This window comes from Haliotis asinina, chromosome 8 (assembly GCF_037392515.1).
Source record: "Haliotis asinina isolate JCU_RB_2024 chromosome 8, JCU_Hal_asi_v2, whole genome shotgun sequence".
Lineage (NCBI taxonomy): Eukaryota > Metazoa > Mollusca > Gastropoda > Lepetellida > Haliotidae > Haliotis > Haliotis asinina.
In genome coordinates this window covers 46,183,956-46,201,615 of record NC_090287.1, presented here as the reverse complement: position 1 = coordinate 46,201,615, position 17,660 = coordinate 46,183,956, and the positions used below count along the sequence as shown (strand labels likewise).

General features: G+C 39.6%; 1 protein-coding gene across 1 annotated transcript in view; it reads left to right on the top strand.

Moving 5' to 3' along the window:
- LOC137295441 (unconventional myosin heavy chain 6-like) overlaps positions 1–17,660 on the top strand; it is a 468,840-nt gene that overhangs the window by 348,297 nt on the left and 102,883 nt on the right. Inside the window, exon 33 of the mRNA XM_067826813.1 lies at positions 17,584–17,660. Coding sequence (XP_067682914.1) covers positions 17,584–17,660 — 77 coding nt within the window. The remainder of the gene's footprint in view (positions 1–17,583) is intronic.

Genomic DNA, 17,660 nt, shown 5'->3' with positions numbered 1-17,660 from the left:
TCAAGCTAGTCCGGTCAAGAAAGGAAGACAAGCTCAGGAAACTGATAGCCAGTCCTGCATACCATAGAAGTACTATTTTCGATGATGACTTGGCAGCTATACATATGAAAAAGAGCCATATAAAACTTAATCGCCCTGTTTACGTAGCTATGAGTATTCTAGACTTATCCAAACATCTGATGTACTACTTTTACTATAACGTGCCAAAGAAGCAGTATGGAGACAGATGTGAAGTGTTGTACACGGATACCGATTCATTATTAATGGAGAATCAAACAGAGGATGTGTATGAGGATATGAATACCAGTATAAACCGGTATGATACCAGTGACTACCCGAGAGACCACCCTATGTACAGTCAAGTCAACAAAAAGGTGTTAGGTAAGATGAAGGATGAATGTGCAGGCACACCAATCGCTGAATACGTGGGATTGAGACCTAAAATGTATTCCATCAAGAAAGCAGACGATGCTGAAAAAAGGAAGGCTAAAGGTGTGAAATAGAATGTGGTAAAACAACATATTAAGCATACCTTATACACAACAGGCTCTAATTGAGAAGAAAACGTTTAAACACCAAATGAATACACTTCGTAGTGATGGGCATAAGATATATGGATTAATTTTAAATAAGACGTCTCTATGGATACAAAACGATGGATAGCTTCAGATGGTATTAATACCTATGCTTATGCCTCCTTGATCTCTGGGGGTGTGGGGGGTGTCCCACCACTAAATATTTAAAGAACATATATATAATAGAGAAAATTTACTACAGCCCGCGAGGATATTGGAAAGGAGCAGACGCTATTAAAAAATTATCTTCGGAAGAAAAAGCAAAAGCCTGATTACAGAAACAAGCTATATGGCAAGTTTACTTACCAGCACTGAAATACATACCCAGGAGAAAATTCGGTATTCATATACCTAATCAAGTTTACCAGGCCGACTTGTTGCTTCTTCCACACGACACGGTCAGAGGTAAAACCTATAAGTACGCCCTGACAGTTGTAGATGTAGTCACGACATGACACAAACCTACAAGTATGCACAAACAGTTATAGATGTAGCTAGCCGCTATAAGGAAGCCGAACCATTAACCGCGAAGGATGTGTCACAAATAGCCCGCGGATTCAAACATATATACAAACGCAATCCGTTGACGTGGCCATCGGAGTTGCAAGTCAATCCTGGCTGCGAATTTATGGGTGCCGTGTCACAACTTCTAGCCAAACACAATGTTGAGATAAGGAGGGGTGCGGTTGGGGAACATCGAAACCAAGCCATAGTTGAGAGATTCAATTGCACCATAGCTGAACGATTGTTTGCACACCAATATTCACGTGATTTAGAGGATCCCCAACATAGAAACACTGAATGGGTAGTACAACTTCCTCGTGTGGTTGACCTTCAAGTGACTAGACTACTAGATACTAGATAAGAGACCAGTAGACGCAATCCGTATGAAATCCGTTATATTGGAGGCAGCAGGGGTGTGGGGCTCCCCTCCCACAGAAAAAAATTTCCAGATCACGCGATTGTTAGATATTTATATCAACCAGGTGAATACGAGGGAGACACCCGTAAAAGTGCTACAGATCCTATATGGTCTATGAAAACGTACAATATCGAGAGAGTGGATATCAAAGACGGGTAACCTAACCTGTACTTCTTACAAAATGGACAACGTAGAGGATTCGTCCGCGAGGAATTACGAATTATACCGCTGGGATGAAAAAAAATTATACATTTATCTTTAACAAACGTTTATCTTCGCTGATGTAGTCTTTTTTCTTCTCATAAATAAGCTGAAATCGTTTCTTATCCGTGCCATGAGCTTTACATAATCGGTAATGACCTTTAACTCCTATACCACACACAAAACACATATAGTTGGTATAACCTTTACGGTGGAAAAAACAATAACCCTCAACTTTGCTTCCTTTACCACAAATATCAGTTTTCCCCATAAGCACCCACTGACAAGTATATGGTGCTGTCCTCATTTTTCATATAATATTTTCTGTAATTACTCTAACTGTTTAACGATTAACAATGTCGCAGCTACCCCCAAAAGCATGAATACCAACTCACGATCTTTCTGCCCCTCTGAAGGAGTGTAATACTGAGAAATCGTTGGTTCTATACCTAATGGTTCTAGCTGTTTACCAGTTAACACGTAGTATTCTTTCACGTTAGAATTGAGTATTGATAAGATCTAGTCTCTTCATTCGTCTCATAGCGTATTCAGCATGTGCGGCCTGTAGTTTGTCTATGGCTATATCATATCGTTTTCGTTCCGCTTCTACCTCAGCCGCATTTGATCCTCCAAATTGTGAAAATAGAAAATTAGTCCCAGAAAATGCTAGGGCATTCACGAGAGTCCTACCAGCTATCATTGCTATCGTAGCCATGTTATATACATTACTTTAAAATATTTTCAGGTATAATACCTTGCTTTACTAAAACGACCTTGGTGGCCATCGCCATACCAATATTCATAGTAAGCATAAAAATATCTTGTAAGTCGAAGTCGAGCATTATAGTCGGTTGTTTTATAATCATTTTGGGGTGGCAGGGTAGCCTAGTGGTTAAAGGGTTCGCTCATCACGCCAGAGACCCGGGTTCGATTCCCCACATGGGTACAATGTATGAGGCCCATTTTCTGGTGTCCCCTGCCATGATATCGCAGGAATATTGCTAAAAGCAGCGTAGAACCAAAGTCACTCACTCACTTTATAATCGTTTTAGTCAACCGAGCGTATCCTACTGTTAACAAATGTTTTTCTCTTAGACATAATATATATTAAGGAAAATATATAATTTTAATTATAACATAATATGATGGTTGATGGGGGACTTGCAGTCGGCTGTCCATAGGACCCAGCACCCCCTTGGCTGTCCGCAACTGGTTGTGGTGGGTGAGGTTTGCCCCACCACATATATAATGAAACAGTAGCAGTGGCTACTACGCCACTTACGGCTATCCACAGGGATGTGGGGTATCCCCACTCCGCAGGACACCACATTTAATTTTGTTTGTTATGCCTTGCTAAGGCATTTTTTCTACCAGCTTCAACTCTTTTCTGGTTCTTCTTCTTGGTGACTTGTGTCACTGGTTCCTGGGGACTGTCCACAGGACTCGGTGTTTCCTCTTTGGTTATCTCTTAGGCAGCATCCATCTTGTATATTAGTATTATCATATTTTGTTTTATCAAATTTACAATGCTTTGCCATGATGATCGCTGTCGTCATTGGGGCTAGATACATACCGTATTTGTGATACAAAGCACAACTGATATAGCTCAAGGCATTATCGATAAACGGGTCCTTCTCTAAGTCCTCCCACAAATAGAGTCGACGTTCTGGTTGGATTGTTAAAAAGTGAGACGCTATGCCGGTATAAATCTGGGTAATAGTGGAACCTATAACCTTTGTCATCTCAGCCCCGAGTTGTGCCTCATACCTAGCGTATAATTTATTGATTTCCTCATCCGACATTTTCTGAATTTTATCAGCAGTGATGTTATCTCCTAAATAATTGTTTTCCCTTTCCACACATGACGAGTGTTACCAGTCTGTCTCGTTGCTTGTTGTCCGTTTGTTCATCTGAAACTAACACCTGTTCTAGTAATTCATCAATCTAGTTTTCATTTTTATAAAATAATAACCAACATACACTAAATACATAGATATAAAGTTAGGTTACACCTGATTATAACTTCAAAAACCGGCATTTATGCTAGAATTTACTAAAAATTACTAAAGAATTACTAACATTTACCAAAATCGCATAAAAAATAAAGGCCAGACATTACTAAAATTTACTAAAACATTACTAAAATTTACTAAAACAAAATCTGACCGTAGGTCACCGCTAGGCCATTACTTGGTTATCCACTGGTTGGTCGGTTTTCAACACTAGCTTGGCGTGTTTAGTTTCAGCGAGCTGTTTTTTCAGCTGTTCCCGTTCTGTTTTATCACATCGTTCACTCTCAAACACTCCTCGAACGAATCCCTGTCCTTGCAGTGAAATAATGCCACCCAACGCATCTGCTCCCTCAAATCTTTCAACACAAGTTGAATTTTTGTGTCAGCACCCAGATGCTGTGATTTGCATGTCGGCCTGAACATGCTAGGTATGAGAGCATGTCTCTCTTTTTTGTTATCTCTCTATTAGCACTACAGTCATCCAGTTTGAACAACATCGTCGCCCAACAACAAGCACTAGTCAGGAAAACATTGACAGAGTGCATAGACTTGTGCTGGAAAATCATCGAATCACACTCCACAAGTTTGAGGAGACCACAGGCATTTCACACGGATCCATCGAGACAATTCCTCATGAACATCTCGTCATGTCTAAGGTGTGCTCAAGATGGGTGCCAAGAATCCTTACAGATGAAATGAAGCAAACAAGGGTCACCATAAGCAACTCCATGCTAACTAGATACAACAAGAATCCAGAAGATTTTCACTTTAGGCTAGTAACCTGTGATGAAACCCGGATCCACCACTATGATCTGAGAGCAAACAAGAATCCATGGAATGGAAACTTGTCACTTCTCCCAGGACCAAAAAGTTCAAAGCCTCCAGATCAAAGCAGAAGGTAGTAGCAAAGGCGTCATCCACATACTTACCAAAAGGAAGAACAGTGAATGGGGAATGTTACGCTAACTTGTTGAGGCAAGTGCGACAGTCAATCAAGAAGCGCCGGGGCAAGATCAGACGTGGTATTCTTCTACATCAAGACAATGCTCCAGCACACACCTCTTGCATTGCAGCCGCTGCTGTCCAGGAATGCGGGTACGAAATCTTGCCGCATCCCTCCTACTCTCCAAACCTGGCACCAAGTGATTACCATCTGTTCCCAAATCTCAAGAAACACTTGCATGGTCAATATTTTTAGACCAAACTTGATAGATATAGTAATCTAATCCTATGGTTGTGCATTTATGTGTTTTGTGTTTTTCCATGGAACATTTTGGTGTTAGTCTTATGGTGGAGTGGGCTTCATTTCCGGAGCAGAACTCAAAAAAACATTCAATATTTTTCCGCAAAACGTGGTAGATATATCAATCAGAACCTAAAGTGGTGTTTTTTGCTATATGCAGGTTTTTGTGATTTATTTTCTCGGTCTCCATGGAAACGTTTCGGACTTCGGTCGGTCGGTCTCAAAAGTGAAAGGGGTGTTTCGTTTCTGGAGCAGAACTCAAAAACTTCTTAATATCTGTCAGTGTTACTTGGTAGATATGTGTGACAGACCCCAAAGTGATGCCTTTTGCTATTTACAGGTTTTTGTGATTTATTATTTTCTACGTTTCTATGGAAACGTTTCGGGGGTTAGTTTCAAAATGGGGGGATGGGCTTTGTTTCCAGAGCAAAACTCGAAAACCATTTCATATCTTTCAAAAGATCTTGGCAGATACATGAGACAGATCTTGAAATGATGACCTTTTTTTATTACAGATATATGGCATTTATATTTTTCATGAATTGCATGCAATCAATTAAGACTTGGTCTAAAAACAAAATAAGTAACTGTCAGAAGATTTGTCCTTTCAAATATGTGGGGACCAGGGGGATATGTCATCTTCTGATGACTCTTGTTTGAATTGTTATACCCTTGCTTCAATTTTCAATGCAACGACCGCTACCGTGTAAAGTGTTATCATCCTTCAATCTCAAATCCAACCATAATGCATACTTTGTGTATAAGTAATCACTGATATTAACAGAGTGTAGATCCAGGTCACTAACCACGTTGTCAACTAGTGAGTTTCATTTGAACGCTGGTAGCTTCTTTATTTCATCCCACTGCTGGTATGCTCTCATTCCATGGCTAAATAACTGATTAGGCACTCCCTCTATGGTCACTTCTACTTTGGTGATTTCTGGGTTAAAAAATTTCTCACTGTCTCTTGCGAATTGACCGTATTCCTCCATGGGTGTGATTAAAATACCTTTCATCGATCGTGCTGGAACGTTCATATTGAAATTCCATACCATGTAACTTTTATCGTGTACTACCATTCTTTGTCTCAGTATCCTATCGTACAGGATAGTCATTTTTCCAGAGTACTGATTTCGAATCTTCCTGGCAAGATCCAGACTAGTCACTTTATCAAACTCTAATGATATGTTGTTTATCTCATAACTACCCTCATAATTACTATCATTGCTGTTTGGTAAACACACGGTTTTGCTGTAATCATTGAACGTGAGTTCGTATTCCAACCTGTCACCCAATGCGTCTTGGTAAAACGGTGTGTGCCCAGTTAGTAACTCAGAGTCTAGTGGGATACAAAACCTGTTCCCATATGCTTCACAGACTGCTTGTTCACTAACCGAAATTTTACCTAACTCTTCTGCCGTGAACACATACCTGATAAGTAACCTATTCAATGTTTTGTTACCGAGTCCAGAGTCCCTGCTAGACGCAATTATCAAGTTCACTCTTACTTTTCCATAGATCTGTGTAACAGTAATACACATCGATAATATCTATACTAAGCACCTCGTTACCACTAATTTTTATGGCACAATCCACATTATTCAAGAGTTCACGTTTGTGATTTTCTGAAGTCAACGTGATATTAAACGCTAATCGTGCTGTCCCTGGTACTATGACATCATTCTCACCCAAGTTTGGGAATCTAACCACAAGTAATTGGCTCTGGTCTATCTTGCTGGGATTATTTGCAATAGCAACCAACTGACGCACGGCTTTAATGCCAAGAGGTTCTCCTAATCTTCAGAAAGGATTTAGCTTTCTACCATATGACATTATTATAATAAAAAATTTATATTTATATTAATATAATATAATTTTAAAAATATGACGGATTTTGAGATGGATGATTTTGGAGCTGCTGCTCCTCCTAATGTTGATTACGATGAAGATACTTCATTTAGTTTGTCATTGAGTAATCAAATGTTAAAAACAACAGTAGATGATTATTATGATGCATTAAAAAGTGATAAAAACGTGATGAAAACTATGTTGAGCCTCAAGGTTGAGACTATTCTTATTTTACTATAGATAGTAAGGGCATCCTACATATTAAGGATAACCCAAAGATTGACATAATTAACAGGCAAACTGAAAAACCACTTGCCTTATCAACTGTATCCAGGCACTATATACCCAATTTTATCCGCGAAAAACTAAACATGCCAGATTACGGTGATGTAAAACCTAAAATACCTCCGAAGTTTGTTCAAGATCTGCAAACCATATGATCTGAACTTGTGGGTGGTCCTTCGGACAGCCGACTGCAAGACACCCCCACTGACATAACACAGCGTGCTACAGAAGCATCGGACAGTATTGAAAAACTGTTGAGTAAACATTGGGATAAACCATTACCGGGATTTGAATTTCCAATGAGGGAACTGTACGATCTAGACGAAGCCTTGAAACACGTACACGGAGAACTAGTGAACAATATGGGAAAACTGAATGAACTCGATGAGCACATCGCTAGTGAAAAAGTTAAACTTAAGGAAACGGAAGAAGATGACATGAAGCGTCGTATCACAGAACGAATTAGTAATTTAGAAGATGAGAGATGTACCCGATTAGAATCCGCTTCCTCGTATCGTGAACAGCTTCGAACTCAGATCAGCCGCATTCGGGAAACCATCGATAGAATACTGAACGGGGACACAACATTAGCTGACAGGATTAGAATTTTATTCCGTGAGCAAGGTATCACTATTGTTAGTGTTCTGACAGCATTAGGTTTCATTATTTCAACTATTGTGGTATCAGTTACTGGAGGTGGATCCCCCACTGGGGCTACCCCACACCCAACACCGAGTGGTGGTGACATCAGAGACTGGATAAAAAAACCATCTCAAATCAGTCGTGGAAACCCTAGCTAAACTCGCTGGTAAGGCTGCTGAAGCCCTGCCCGGTATACTAGGAAGTATTGTTTCCTAGTTGCTCAGTACATTGGGTAAAACCGTCATGTGGTTTAGTCAAAATCTGTGGGCATTCAACGTCACTGTGGGTGGGCATGTGTGCGTTATAGCTAAGGAATTTATAATCAAATAAGAAACAAGCAGACAGCAATACCTCCGACAACTAACGCTGTTTTATAGTCGATGTGTTGTTGATTGGACGCCTGCACGGTGGGGGATACTGTGGGGGATACCCCTGGTTTAACCCTTGGCTCAGGTGGTGATACCACTATACCCTTTTGCACCAGTATGCGTTGATGGTGGTACGCTGGAGATGTTGATGCAGGTATTAACACCCAATTTTTGATTGGCCGTGGCGTAATAATTTCATTGTTGCATCCCGTTGTGTTATTTATTCTCAGCTGCATGTCACTCAGTGCCATATACAATCCCACACCAAAAACGTAGTTGACTTTTGACCTGGCATATTGCAACGTGTTTTGGTATCGTTTTATAGCACTAGGTAGATCTACCGGCAATGCTATAGCATCCTCAATATTAACCAAGAATTGTTTCTGCACTTCATAAGCGGTTCCATTACCGATGATACCTATGTGATTGTGCACCTAGAATAGCCCACACATACATTCTAATCGAATCGTTTAAACAGACAATGCCAGCACGAGTGTATCCTTTCGATGTATCCAGCATAAATATTTTCCAATTATCTTCCGAACCTAGAGGCTGCTCCACTTTTTTAATAGTGAAACCAACATCGCCTTTAAAATTGATATGATCATCTCTCCATCCATTTCTCAACAGACCAAAGTCCTGCCTAAGTATACCTCGTTTCAGTAAATTATCGCTGGCAACTTTAACTGGTTTTGGTCCATATTTGGTAGGTTTAGGAGCGATATCATCTAAGGCATGGAAAAAATTTTCCCTACTAAACATTTTCCGTTTCATCAAGTTTGTTAGTAAATCTTTTTTAAATGCTTTTACTGAGAGCCCATCACTGTAAGGAATTCCTAAACCATGATTTATACCTGGTAAACACCAATCGGTCTTAGGGTCAATTCCGAATTCATTACAAATCCTTTTGTAAACCCGTCTGTCATATGGGTAGTTCATTACATTGTCCTGTGGAAGTGGAGCGCTGATCTCTTTGAGTATATCTATTCTAATCTGGTAGTATACATGAAACGTGAAAACTGATTTACTCAAGGCATCAGGCCTAGTTTCTGTCAACATCAGACCGCACCCAGTTGTAGCGCACCATTTCGCGAAATTGTGTTGGTTCTGCCAAAACTGCATAGGAGCACTGAACCAGGTGTGGACAAATTTGTCATCAGTAACTAATAGTGTATACTTCCCAAACACATCTACAAACTGGGTTTTGAAATACAAACCATCCACATCAACTAAGATTTTCATATGTGTGAAGTTGGAGGCATTTATATTATCGTTTTTTTAAGTAACGTACTTCGGGTTTATACATATTATTATATTTATATTATATAATAATAATATGTACATTACACTTCCAGATATAACGAATGGTGAGGCAGTTCAACTCACACATGCTATTGATAACACATCTGGTCAACTCGAAAAAGCACTATGCGATATAATATACTACCCATGATGGACAAACATTAGTAAAAATAATAATAAGATGTTTATTAATGGAGCCAGACACCTAATAACCGATGGACACTACAGCGTATGTTCTCTCAACGATGAAATTTTTAAACCTTTAGGAGCTGAACTTAAAATAAATGACTCAAACAGAACAGTGGTGTTGATTAACAACAGTGTAAACAAACTGAGACTAGGCCGACCGTTGGCAAATATACTAGGATAATATACAGGCTAAACTACAGGGGATCTCGGAGCAGCATGGGCCCCAGAGGTTCAATATGCAGGCCCACCGGCAAGTGGACATGCCCTGGTATTGATCCAACCATGCCCCAGCCATGGGTAAATGGTGAGAAGGACACTTTCTCTGAGCAAAGGAGATTCTACAGGAGTCCAATGGTCAAGTGTCACCAATAGGTGTTTCACCTGAGAAGCTTGGTTTATCCAAGTCCCTCTCTAATTCCCCTTGATAATGATGATCAAAGTAAACAAATGTTCATGCCGGATCGGACGTCGCCCGGAACAACAAGGTCCGCGCCGGGAGTGTAGTGGGACTCCCAGCGACAAATCAGCTACCACCAACAACTGCTGTGCCAAATGTGGCAAACAGTATGTTAGGACAAAACACCTCCTACAACATCAGGCCAGTTGCCAGAACAAAGAAGTTGCAAAGAAAAGTAACACCTACAAATGCAAATATTGCAACAAGGAGTATGTCTACCAAAAGAGTTATCAGAAACATACAGAGAACTGCATGAAAGAGAACAATGTCAATGATACTCAAACTGTCCAACCTATCATACAAGCCAGGGGTCAACATACTCATACCTCAAAACCACCTAAGGTGGGAAAGCATGGACACCCTGACAGACTGAAAGTGTTGTTATGGAGAGCTGTTCCAGACAAGAAACATGGAAAAACCCTCATCAAACTTACTCGAAGTAAGTTTGGGATAAGCAACAACATACCAATGGTGATAAGAGGTGTCAAGAGAAACAAAAGAATCGAAATGTGGTGTACGGATAGACAATCAGCGGAATCGCTTTTTCAACTAATTCGACAAAAATGTCATGAAAACAAATGGAGGCAGTTTTGTAGTTTGGGTTGCAATTACCTCCAAAGAAAATCACGCCACTATCGAGATGACACAACCTCTATATCTGAAGTAAATACCATAGACCTACCTCAAGACTCAGAAGCTGTAAATGATGAAACTAAAGCTCTAAAAGTACTACAGTGGAATGCCCAGTCACTGAAGAACAAAGTTAGTGAATTCAAGCTACTCCTACAGGAGGAAAACATTGACATAGCACTGCTCAGTGAAACAAGAATAACAGAACATGAGAACTGGCAAGACAAGTTCAAAGGCTACTGCCTATATAACTCCCCAAGGCCAAACAAGGAGGGCGGAGGTGTAGCACTATTGACAAAAAGTCATCTAGGAGTGTCAGATGTAAAGACCTACTACTCTGAGATCATAGAGTACATCAGTGCAGATATCACAGTCTGTAAAAACTTCACATTCTGTGCCTCATCCATCTATGCCAGGGAAGGATGTAGCAGGCTGTCCAACGAACTAGATGATATCAGTCAGGGTACCAACTCATATCTAGCCGGTGATTTCAATGCTAAAAGCACCCAATGGAACAGCACCCAAACCAACTCATCTGGTGCAAGACTCTCAGCATGGATAACTGACAGCAACCTCCTGCCAATCAATGGTACTGAGCACACTCATCAAAGCCACTCAACGGGGCATACTGACTCCATCGATGTAACAATTGTTAGCCCAAATCTTGCCCCTCAAATAAAGTCATGGAAAACCGTGGATGATACTCTCGGCAGCGATCACTTCCCAATCATCACAGAGATAGAACTTCCCGGTTCCCCACAAAACACCACCAAAGAAGTGAGATTCAACATCAAAAAAGCTAACAGAGAAGGATTCACATCTCTACTAGCACACCAGATTGAGGAAACACAAGCCATCATAACACACTCATCTGTTGAACAGAAGGTGGAATCAATCACCAAGTGTATTGTTGATGTGGCAGAAGAAACTTATCCTTCAACCAAACTTCACAAGAGACCACCTGCACCTTGGTGGAATGAAAGTATAAGCAAGGACAGAAAGGCTAGAAGAAGAGCCAGAAGAACTTGGAAACGCACCCGCAACTTGAGGGACAAAATAGCATACAAATGTCTAGAAGCCAAAGTAAAGAGGGATATCAAGATCGCCAAAACCACTAGTTGGAGAAATTTCATCTCAACTCTTACAAGAGACACTCCTTCCCATACTATCTGGAGGAAAATAAAAGCAATCAACGGCAACACCAACTCAAGTCAACCAGCCCTATTCCATGATGGTGTAATGATCACTGACACGAAAGAAAAGGCGCAGTTATTTGGAAATCACTATGCCAACAAGTGTTCCTCCATTGACACGGATTTCAACAAAAGTACCTTTTCTGATAGTGAACAACATATTGCTGACAACCTAGATTTGCTGTATTCTTCTGAGGCTGAGGAGGACCAACCTTTCACGAGACATGAAATGGACCTTGCCATAAAAGAACTGACACTAAAAGCTGCTGGTCCTGATAAAATTCACAACCAGATGCTGATGGACCTACCACCAAATGCAAAAGACATCATACTCAATCTGTTTAATGAGATTTGGGACTCTGGCACTTATCCATCAGCATGGAAGACTAGCCAAATAATTCCTCTTCTAAAACCAAACAAAGATAAACTAGCCATTAAATCATACCGTCCTATTGCCCTCACCTCCTGCCTAGGTAAACTCATGGAAAAGATGATCACCAGACGATTAACATGGAAATTGGAGACAGAAAAGATCTTTCACAAATCTCAGTGTGGCTTCCGCCCAAAATCAGGTACCATAGATGCACTCATGCAGCTAACTGAACAATGTCATCAAGGATTAAGCAGGAATGAATACACGGTTATAATCCTGATCGATCTAGAAGGTGCATTTGATAAGGTGTGGTGGGATGGAGTCACCTTAAAGGCAGCTGAACTGGGAATAAGTGGCAGACTTCTTAAATTCATCAGAAGCTTCCTCAGCGAAAGACACATCCAAACCAAAGTAGGTAATGAGTATTCAGACTTAATCAGCATCAACACTGGAACACCCCAGGGTTCAATAATCAGCCCAATCCTTTTTAACATCATGATGCAGGATCTACCATCTGTAGTTTCAAAGCCACTGGGACAAGTCACATATGCTGATGATGGCTCCATATATATCACTCACAAAGATCTCAACCACATTGTGACGCATGCCAATGAATGTATGGAAGCAATAAACAATTGGGCAACCAAGTGGAAATTAAAGATATCCCAAGATAAGACAGAATACACAGTCATCACCAGAAAACGAAAACATGTATTGCCACTTGACAAACTTGGTATACAAATCTCTGGTCGGTCAATAGGCTACAACAAAAATCCGAAAATACTAGGGCTAACACTCGACCCTAAACTCACATGGAATGCCCATATTGACCGGTTACATCATGACTGTCTAAAGAGGCTGAACCTCATGAAGGTCATTTCATCAAAAGCTTGGGGGGCCGATTTTACCACCCTAAGAACATTCTATCTGACATATATCAGGAGTAAGATGTCATATGCCATGGAAATCTGGTCATCATGCTGCCCAACGAGAATGAAAAGACTTTCAACCTTACAAAATTGTGCTCTCCGTCTCATAGTTGGTGCTCTGAAAACCACGCCAGTTGGGTCACTTGAGATAGAAGCAAACATCCCTCCACTTCAGATCCATTCGGAATCAGTTATCCTGAACAGAAGGATTAAAAATCACTTCCTTCCAAAAGATTCTCCAGGGCATCTCAAGAAAAACAAAGCAAAGAACTCCTTCTATGCAAGATCCAGCAGGCTACTCAAGGAAAGAAACATCTATCTCCCTTCTAGGTCAGACCCCAACTTCTCTCCAACAGCAATCATGAATGATATACCACCATGGCAATGGAAACCTCCAACCATAGTAACATCAATTCCAGAACAAGCCAATAAGTCAGAAAACCCAGTCAAGTTGAAGATGCTAGCCTTGGAGTTAATCCAGACTAAATATTCAGAATACAGAAAGATCTACACTGACGGCTCCCTGGATCCAAACAATGGAAAAGCTGGGGCAGGCATATATCTCCAAGACGATGAGAGTAGTGTCATCATTCCACTCACCCCCTGCTCAATCCTCAGTGCAGAACTTACAGCAATAGAAAGAGCCTTGCTGGAAATTAAAGATCTTTCCAACTCCGGTCCTTACACCATCCTGACGGACTCTTTATCATCCCTGCACACTCTGTTGTCATACAAACCTACTGAGTACTACCATCAAACCAAAGCCATCAACAGTCTGCTACAAACCCTGAAAACTGTCATCTGCCTACAATGGATCCCAAGCCATGTAGGGATTATTGGGAACGAAAAGGCTGACGAACTTGCCAAGCAAGCATCTGAGTGTGGCCCTCTGCTAAAACCTATGTCATCTCTACCTAGTTTGAAATGCAGAGTGAAGGAAACCTCTAGTGATAAATGGTCAAATATCTGGCTCAATAACAGCAAAGGTCGAAAGTACTTTGAACTGCAGGAAAAACCCAACAGAATTTTCTACAAAAATATCAAAAGAACGGATCAAGTTACCATCTCTAGAATCCGACTGAACCACTTTCCCTGTCAGAGCTATCTAGCCAAATATCATCTGGCAACTGACCCCATTTGCACATTTTGTAATCAAGAAGAGGAAGATCTTGAGCACATCTTATTCAGATGCCCCGAATATGATGAAATCAGGTCAACAGCCAACAACAATCTTAAAGAAGCCCTTGAAAACAGAAATAATGAATGGGCTCAATTCATCAATATAATCAAGAGGAGAAACGAGAGGGTACATGCAAGGGCCACGACGCCAGAGGCATGCTCCACTACCTAACCTAACCTAATATACTAGGATTACCAGCAGAAGAAATAAAACCTAATATGACTGCCACGGGTAGGAAAGTACCAGAGCTAGTTCCATACCAAGAGCTATATGTTCATCTCGATCAGCTTAGCAGAACGTGTAACACAAAACATGACAACCCTTCCACGTTGTTGAGGGCTGTCCCGGTTAAAACAGAAAAATACAATGATGCACGAACTGAGTCATTTTCATCGCGACAGTATAAAAAATTGATTAATTGTAATATTTCTGAATTAAAAATATCAATTTTAGATACAAAAAATAATGATATGAATATAGGATACTTAAGTGTAACACTACATATACACTAATGGCTAGTAAGCAAGGCCCAGGAATGCGAATAAAAACATGCATTAATATTGGTTTGTCAGACCAGGGTGATACTAGAGGGTTTGGTGACACAGGAATAGATGGTTAAATGTACGCTTTTAAGCTTATGAACAGTATTTACAAAGGCGTTGAAGTTCCCACCGTCGGTGGTGATTCTGGTAGTACCTTTAACTTAGATACATCAAGATCTATCAGCAACACACAATATGATATAGTTCCCAATAACGAGGATGAATGGAGAATATATCCATCTTTTGGTGGTAAATTATTCAATTTAGAAGACTTTCAAAGAGTAAACGTTGTAGAAAACAAAACGTACCATCTAATGCTTACTGACGACAATAAGTTTGTGTTGTTACCATCTCGAATCGCTTGGCTTCTCAACATAGCACTAACTTCACCATACATTTTCATGGAAAACAAAGACCACTACGTAAACAAAGTTGTAAATAACGGAACCCTGCTTATATTCCATCATATAAACGCAGTATAATCATAAAAACAGTCTTGACTATGGCAACCCACATGCTATCTGTTAAACCCGGATTGGAAATGACGGTATTGCAGTTGGTTAGTGAATTCGACGGTGTGTCGACCCTCCCAGAAAAACTTCCAATTAATTCAATGCTGGCCATTCAAGTCTACCTAGGTGAATCAAGAACTGAACCTGTTATACTCATGAAGGGAATCACTCTCACTTCCGATAAAAAACATGAGAATCAGGTTTGCTCTATTTGTATTCGGATGATGCATGAAGCACGAACAAGCATACAAGGTATTCGCGTTAATTTAGAAGACACCATATCTGTAATCAATAATATGATAAACGAACGCATAAGTTTTATTGGTTTGAAAATAACCCCTGTGTCATTATCAGAAAAACAATTTGAAACTATTTTCTAACAGTTATATAAACAATGGTAAGCAATCACTCCAATGTAATACTCAGTGATCTAGATGACACAAAGCATTTCAATTCACCTGGTGAAGAAGACACCCGATACCTCCTATACTTTAAGGACGGCGCATATGAACGAATGCGTCCAGCAGATTTCGCAGAGCTTGAATGGTTTATTAAAATAACACTAACCAACCCTTACATCTATTTTAATCAAAATGATTTCGTTTCCAAAATTACAAACAACAGGATACTTTTCACTTCCTGTAATCCCCTAAAAGATAATACTATACAAGTATTGCGAATACCAGGTCACACTGGTAACATCTTAGGTCCGGTCGACTTGAATACCAGTTTAGTCATTCACAGTATTTACGATTACCAACATGTTTTTTTTTCAGATTCAAATTATGGTATGAAACCAAACACAACATTAATTATAGACATATATCTTGCAGAGATTTCTGAGCCAAGAATACTTTTAGATGGACTGAGAATAATTTGGTTTAAAAGACATGAGAATAAACGTAGCCGAACCATAATAAGGCAAGGCTATGAGCCATTAATAAGCCCCAATGGAGTTTGTATTATAGATAAATACATACCTATTAATATTTCACCCATTTACCTGTACAATAATCTAAACCGTAGAAGTTTCAAATATATCAATCAAAAATTAAATGACCGATAATTAAAACATAATTTATAAAATATATTATAGAATGGGGTTATATCCAGCCATAGATGAAGAAGGAAATGTAAAGGGGAGTGTAGATGGATTTCGACTTAAACAGATATGTGAAATAAAACGTCTGCTAGAGCAAGAGCGTGATATTCGAGCATCACTACATAAATAATATAGAGCTTTAAACTACATAGATGGAGCTGATAGCACACTAATGGCAACTAGCATGGGATTAGGAGCAGTAGGAGTTGGGTTGTTGACAACCATCATAGCCTCACCAGTGGTGTTAGGTCTTGAATTAGCAGCTGTGCTTACAGGAACAGTTGGAACAATGTTAAAATTTGTAAACCGCAAACTAAATTGTAAAGCAAAAAAACATGATGAAATTAGAATCCTTGCTGAATCAAAGTTGAACACAATAGAAGATCATATTTCCACCGCACTCAGTGATAATAAAATCTCAGAAGAAGAGTTTCGTTTGATCCTAAGTGAACTAGAAAAATACAATAAAATGAAAGAAGATATTAGTTCAAAGATTAAAAAAAGTTCTGCAATAAAAGAGGACGAGAAAAAATATATATATAAAATAGGGATACAACAAGCCCAACTAACATTTATTACAAAAACCAACGGCATAATAGAAGATACACATTAATCTGTTTCGCTGAGCATGAGGTCAATATTTTAAATTGATCTTATATATATCATGGTTTTATGGTTTGATCCAGAATCACTCATAGGACCTTTTTTTCAATCACTAGTCATAAACTTTTACATGTAAGGTGAAACGTGCTCCTGTTATTAGGTTTATAAATTAAGATTATGGATATTATTATGGATTATATAGGTTGAGTCAGAACAACCATTGTGTATACTACTTCAGGTGAAGTTGGTTCAAGATGTTTATTGAAGTGAGAGGAAGGGACTACTTCCTTTTGAGGTTTGTAGCCAATTTGAGCACTATTATTTTCATATGCTTGTGTTGTATGCAAATATTTTGTATGTTTGATTTACTCATCATATCATCATGCAAGGAAATGGGAATGTTTGTTAGTCAGCAAACATAGACTTTGTTTTGACTGTCACTCCTCTCTTTCCAATCTTAACTGTCTTTTCACAGACTCTTTCAAGAACCACAGATGCAAAGAGAAGAACTTTCCCACCATCCAAACAAGAAATTAACTGCACTGTACAAAG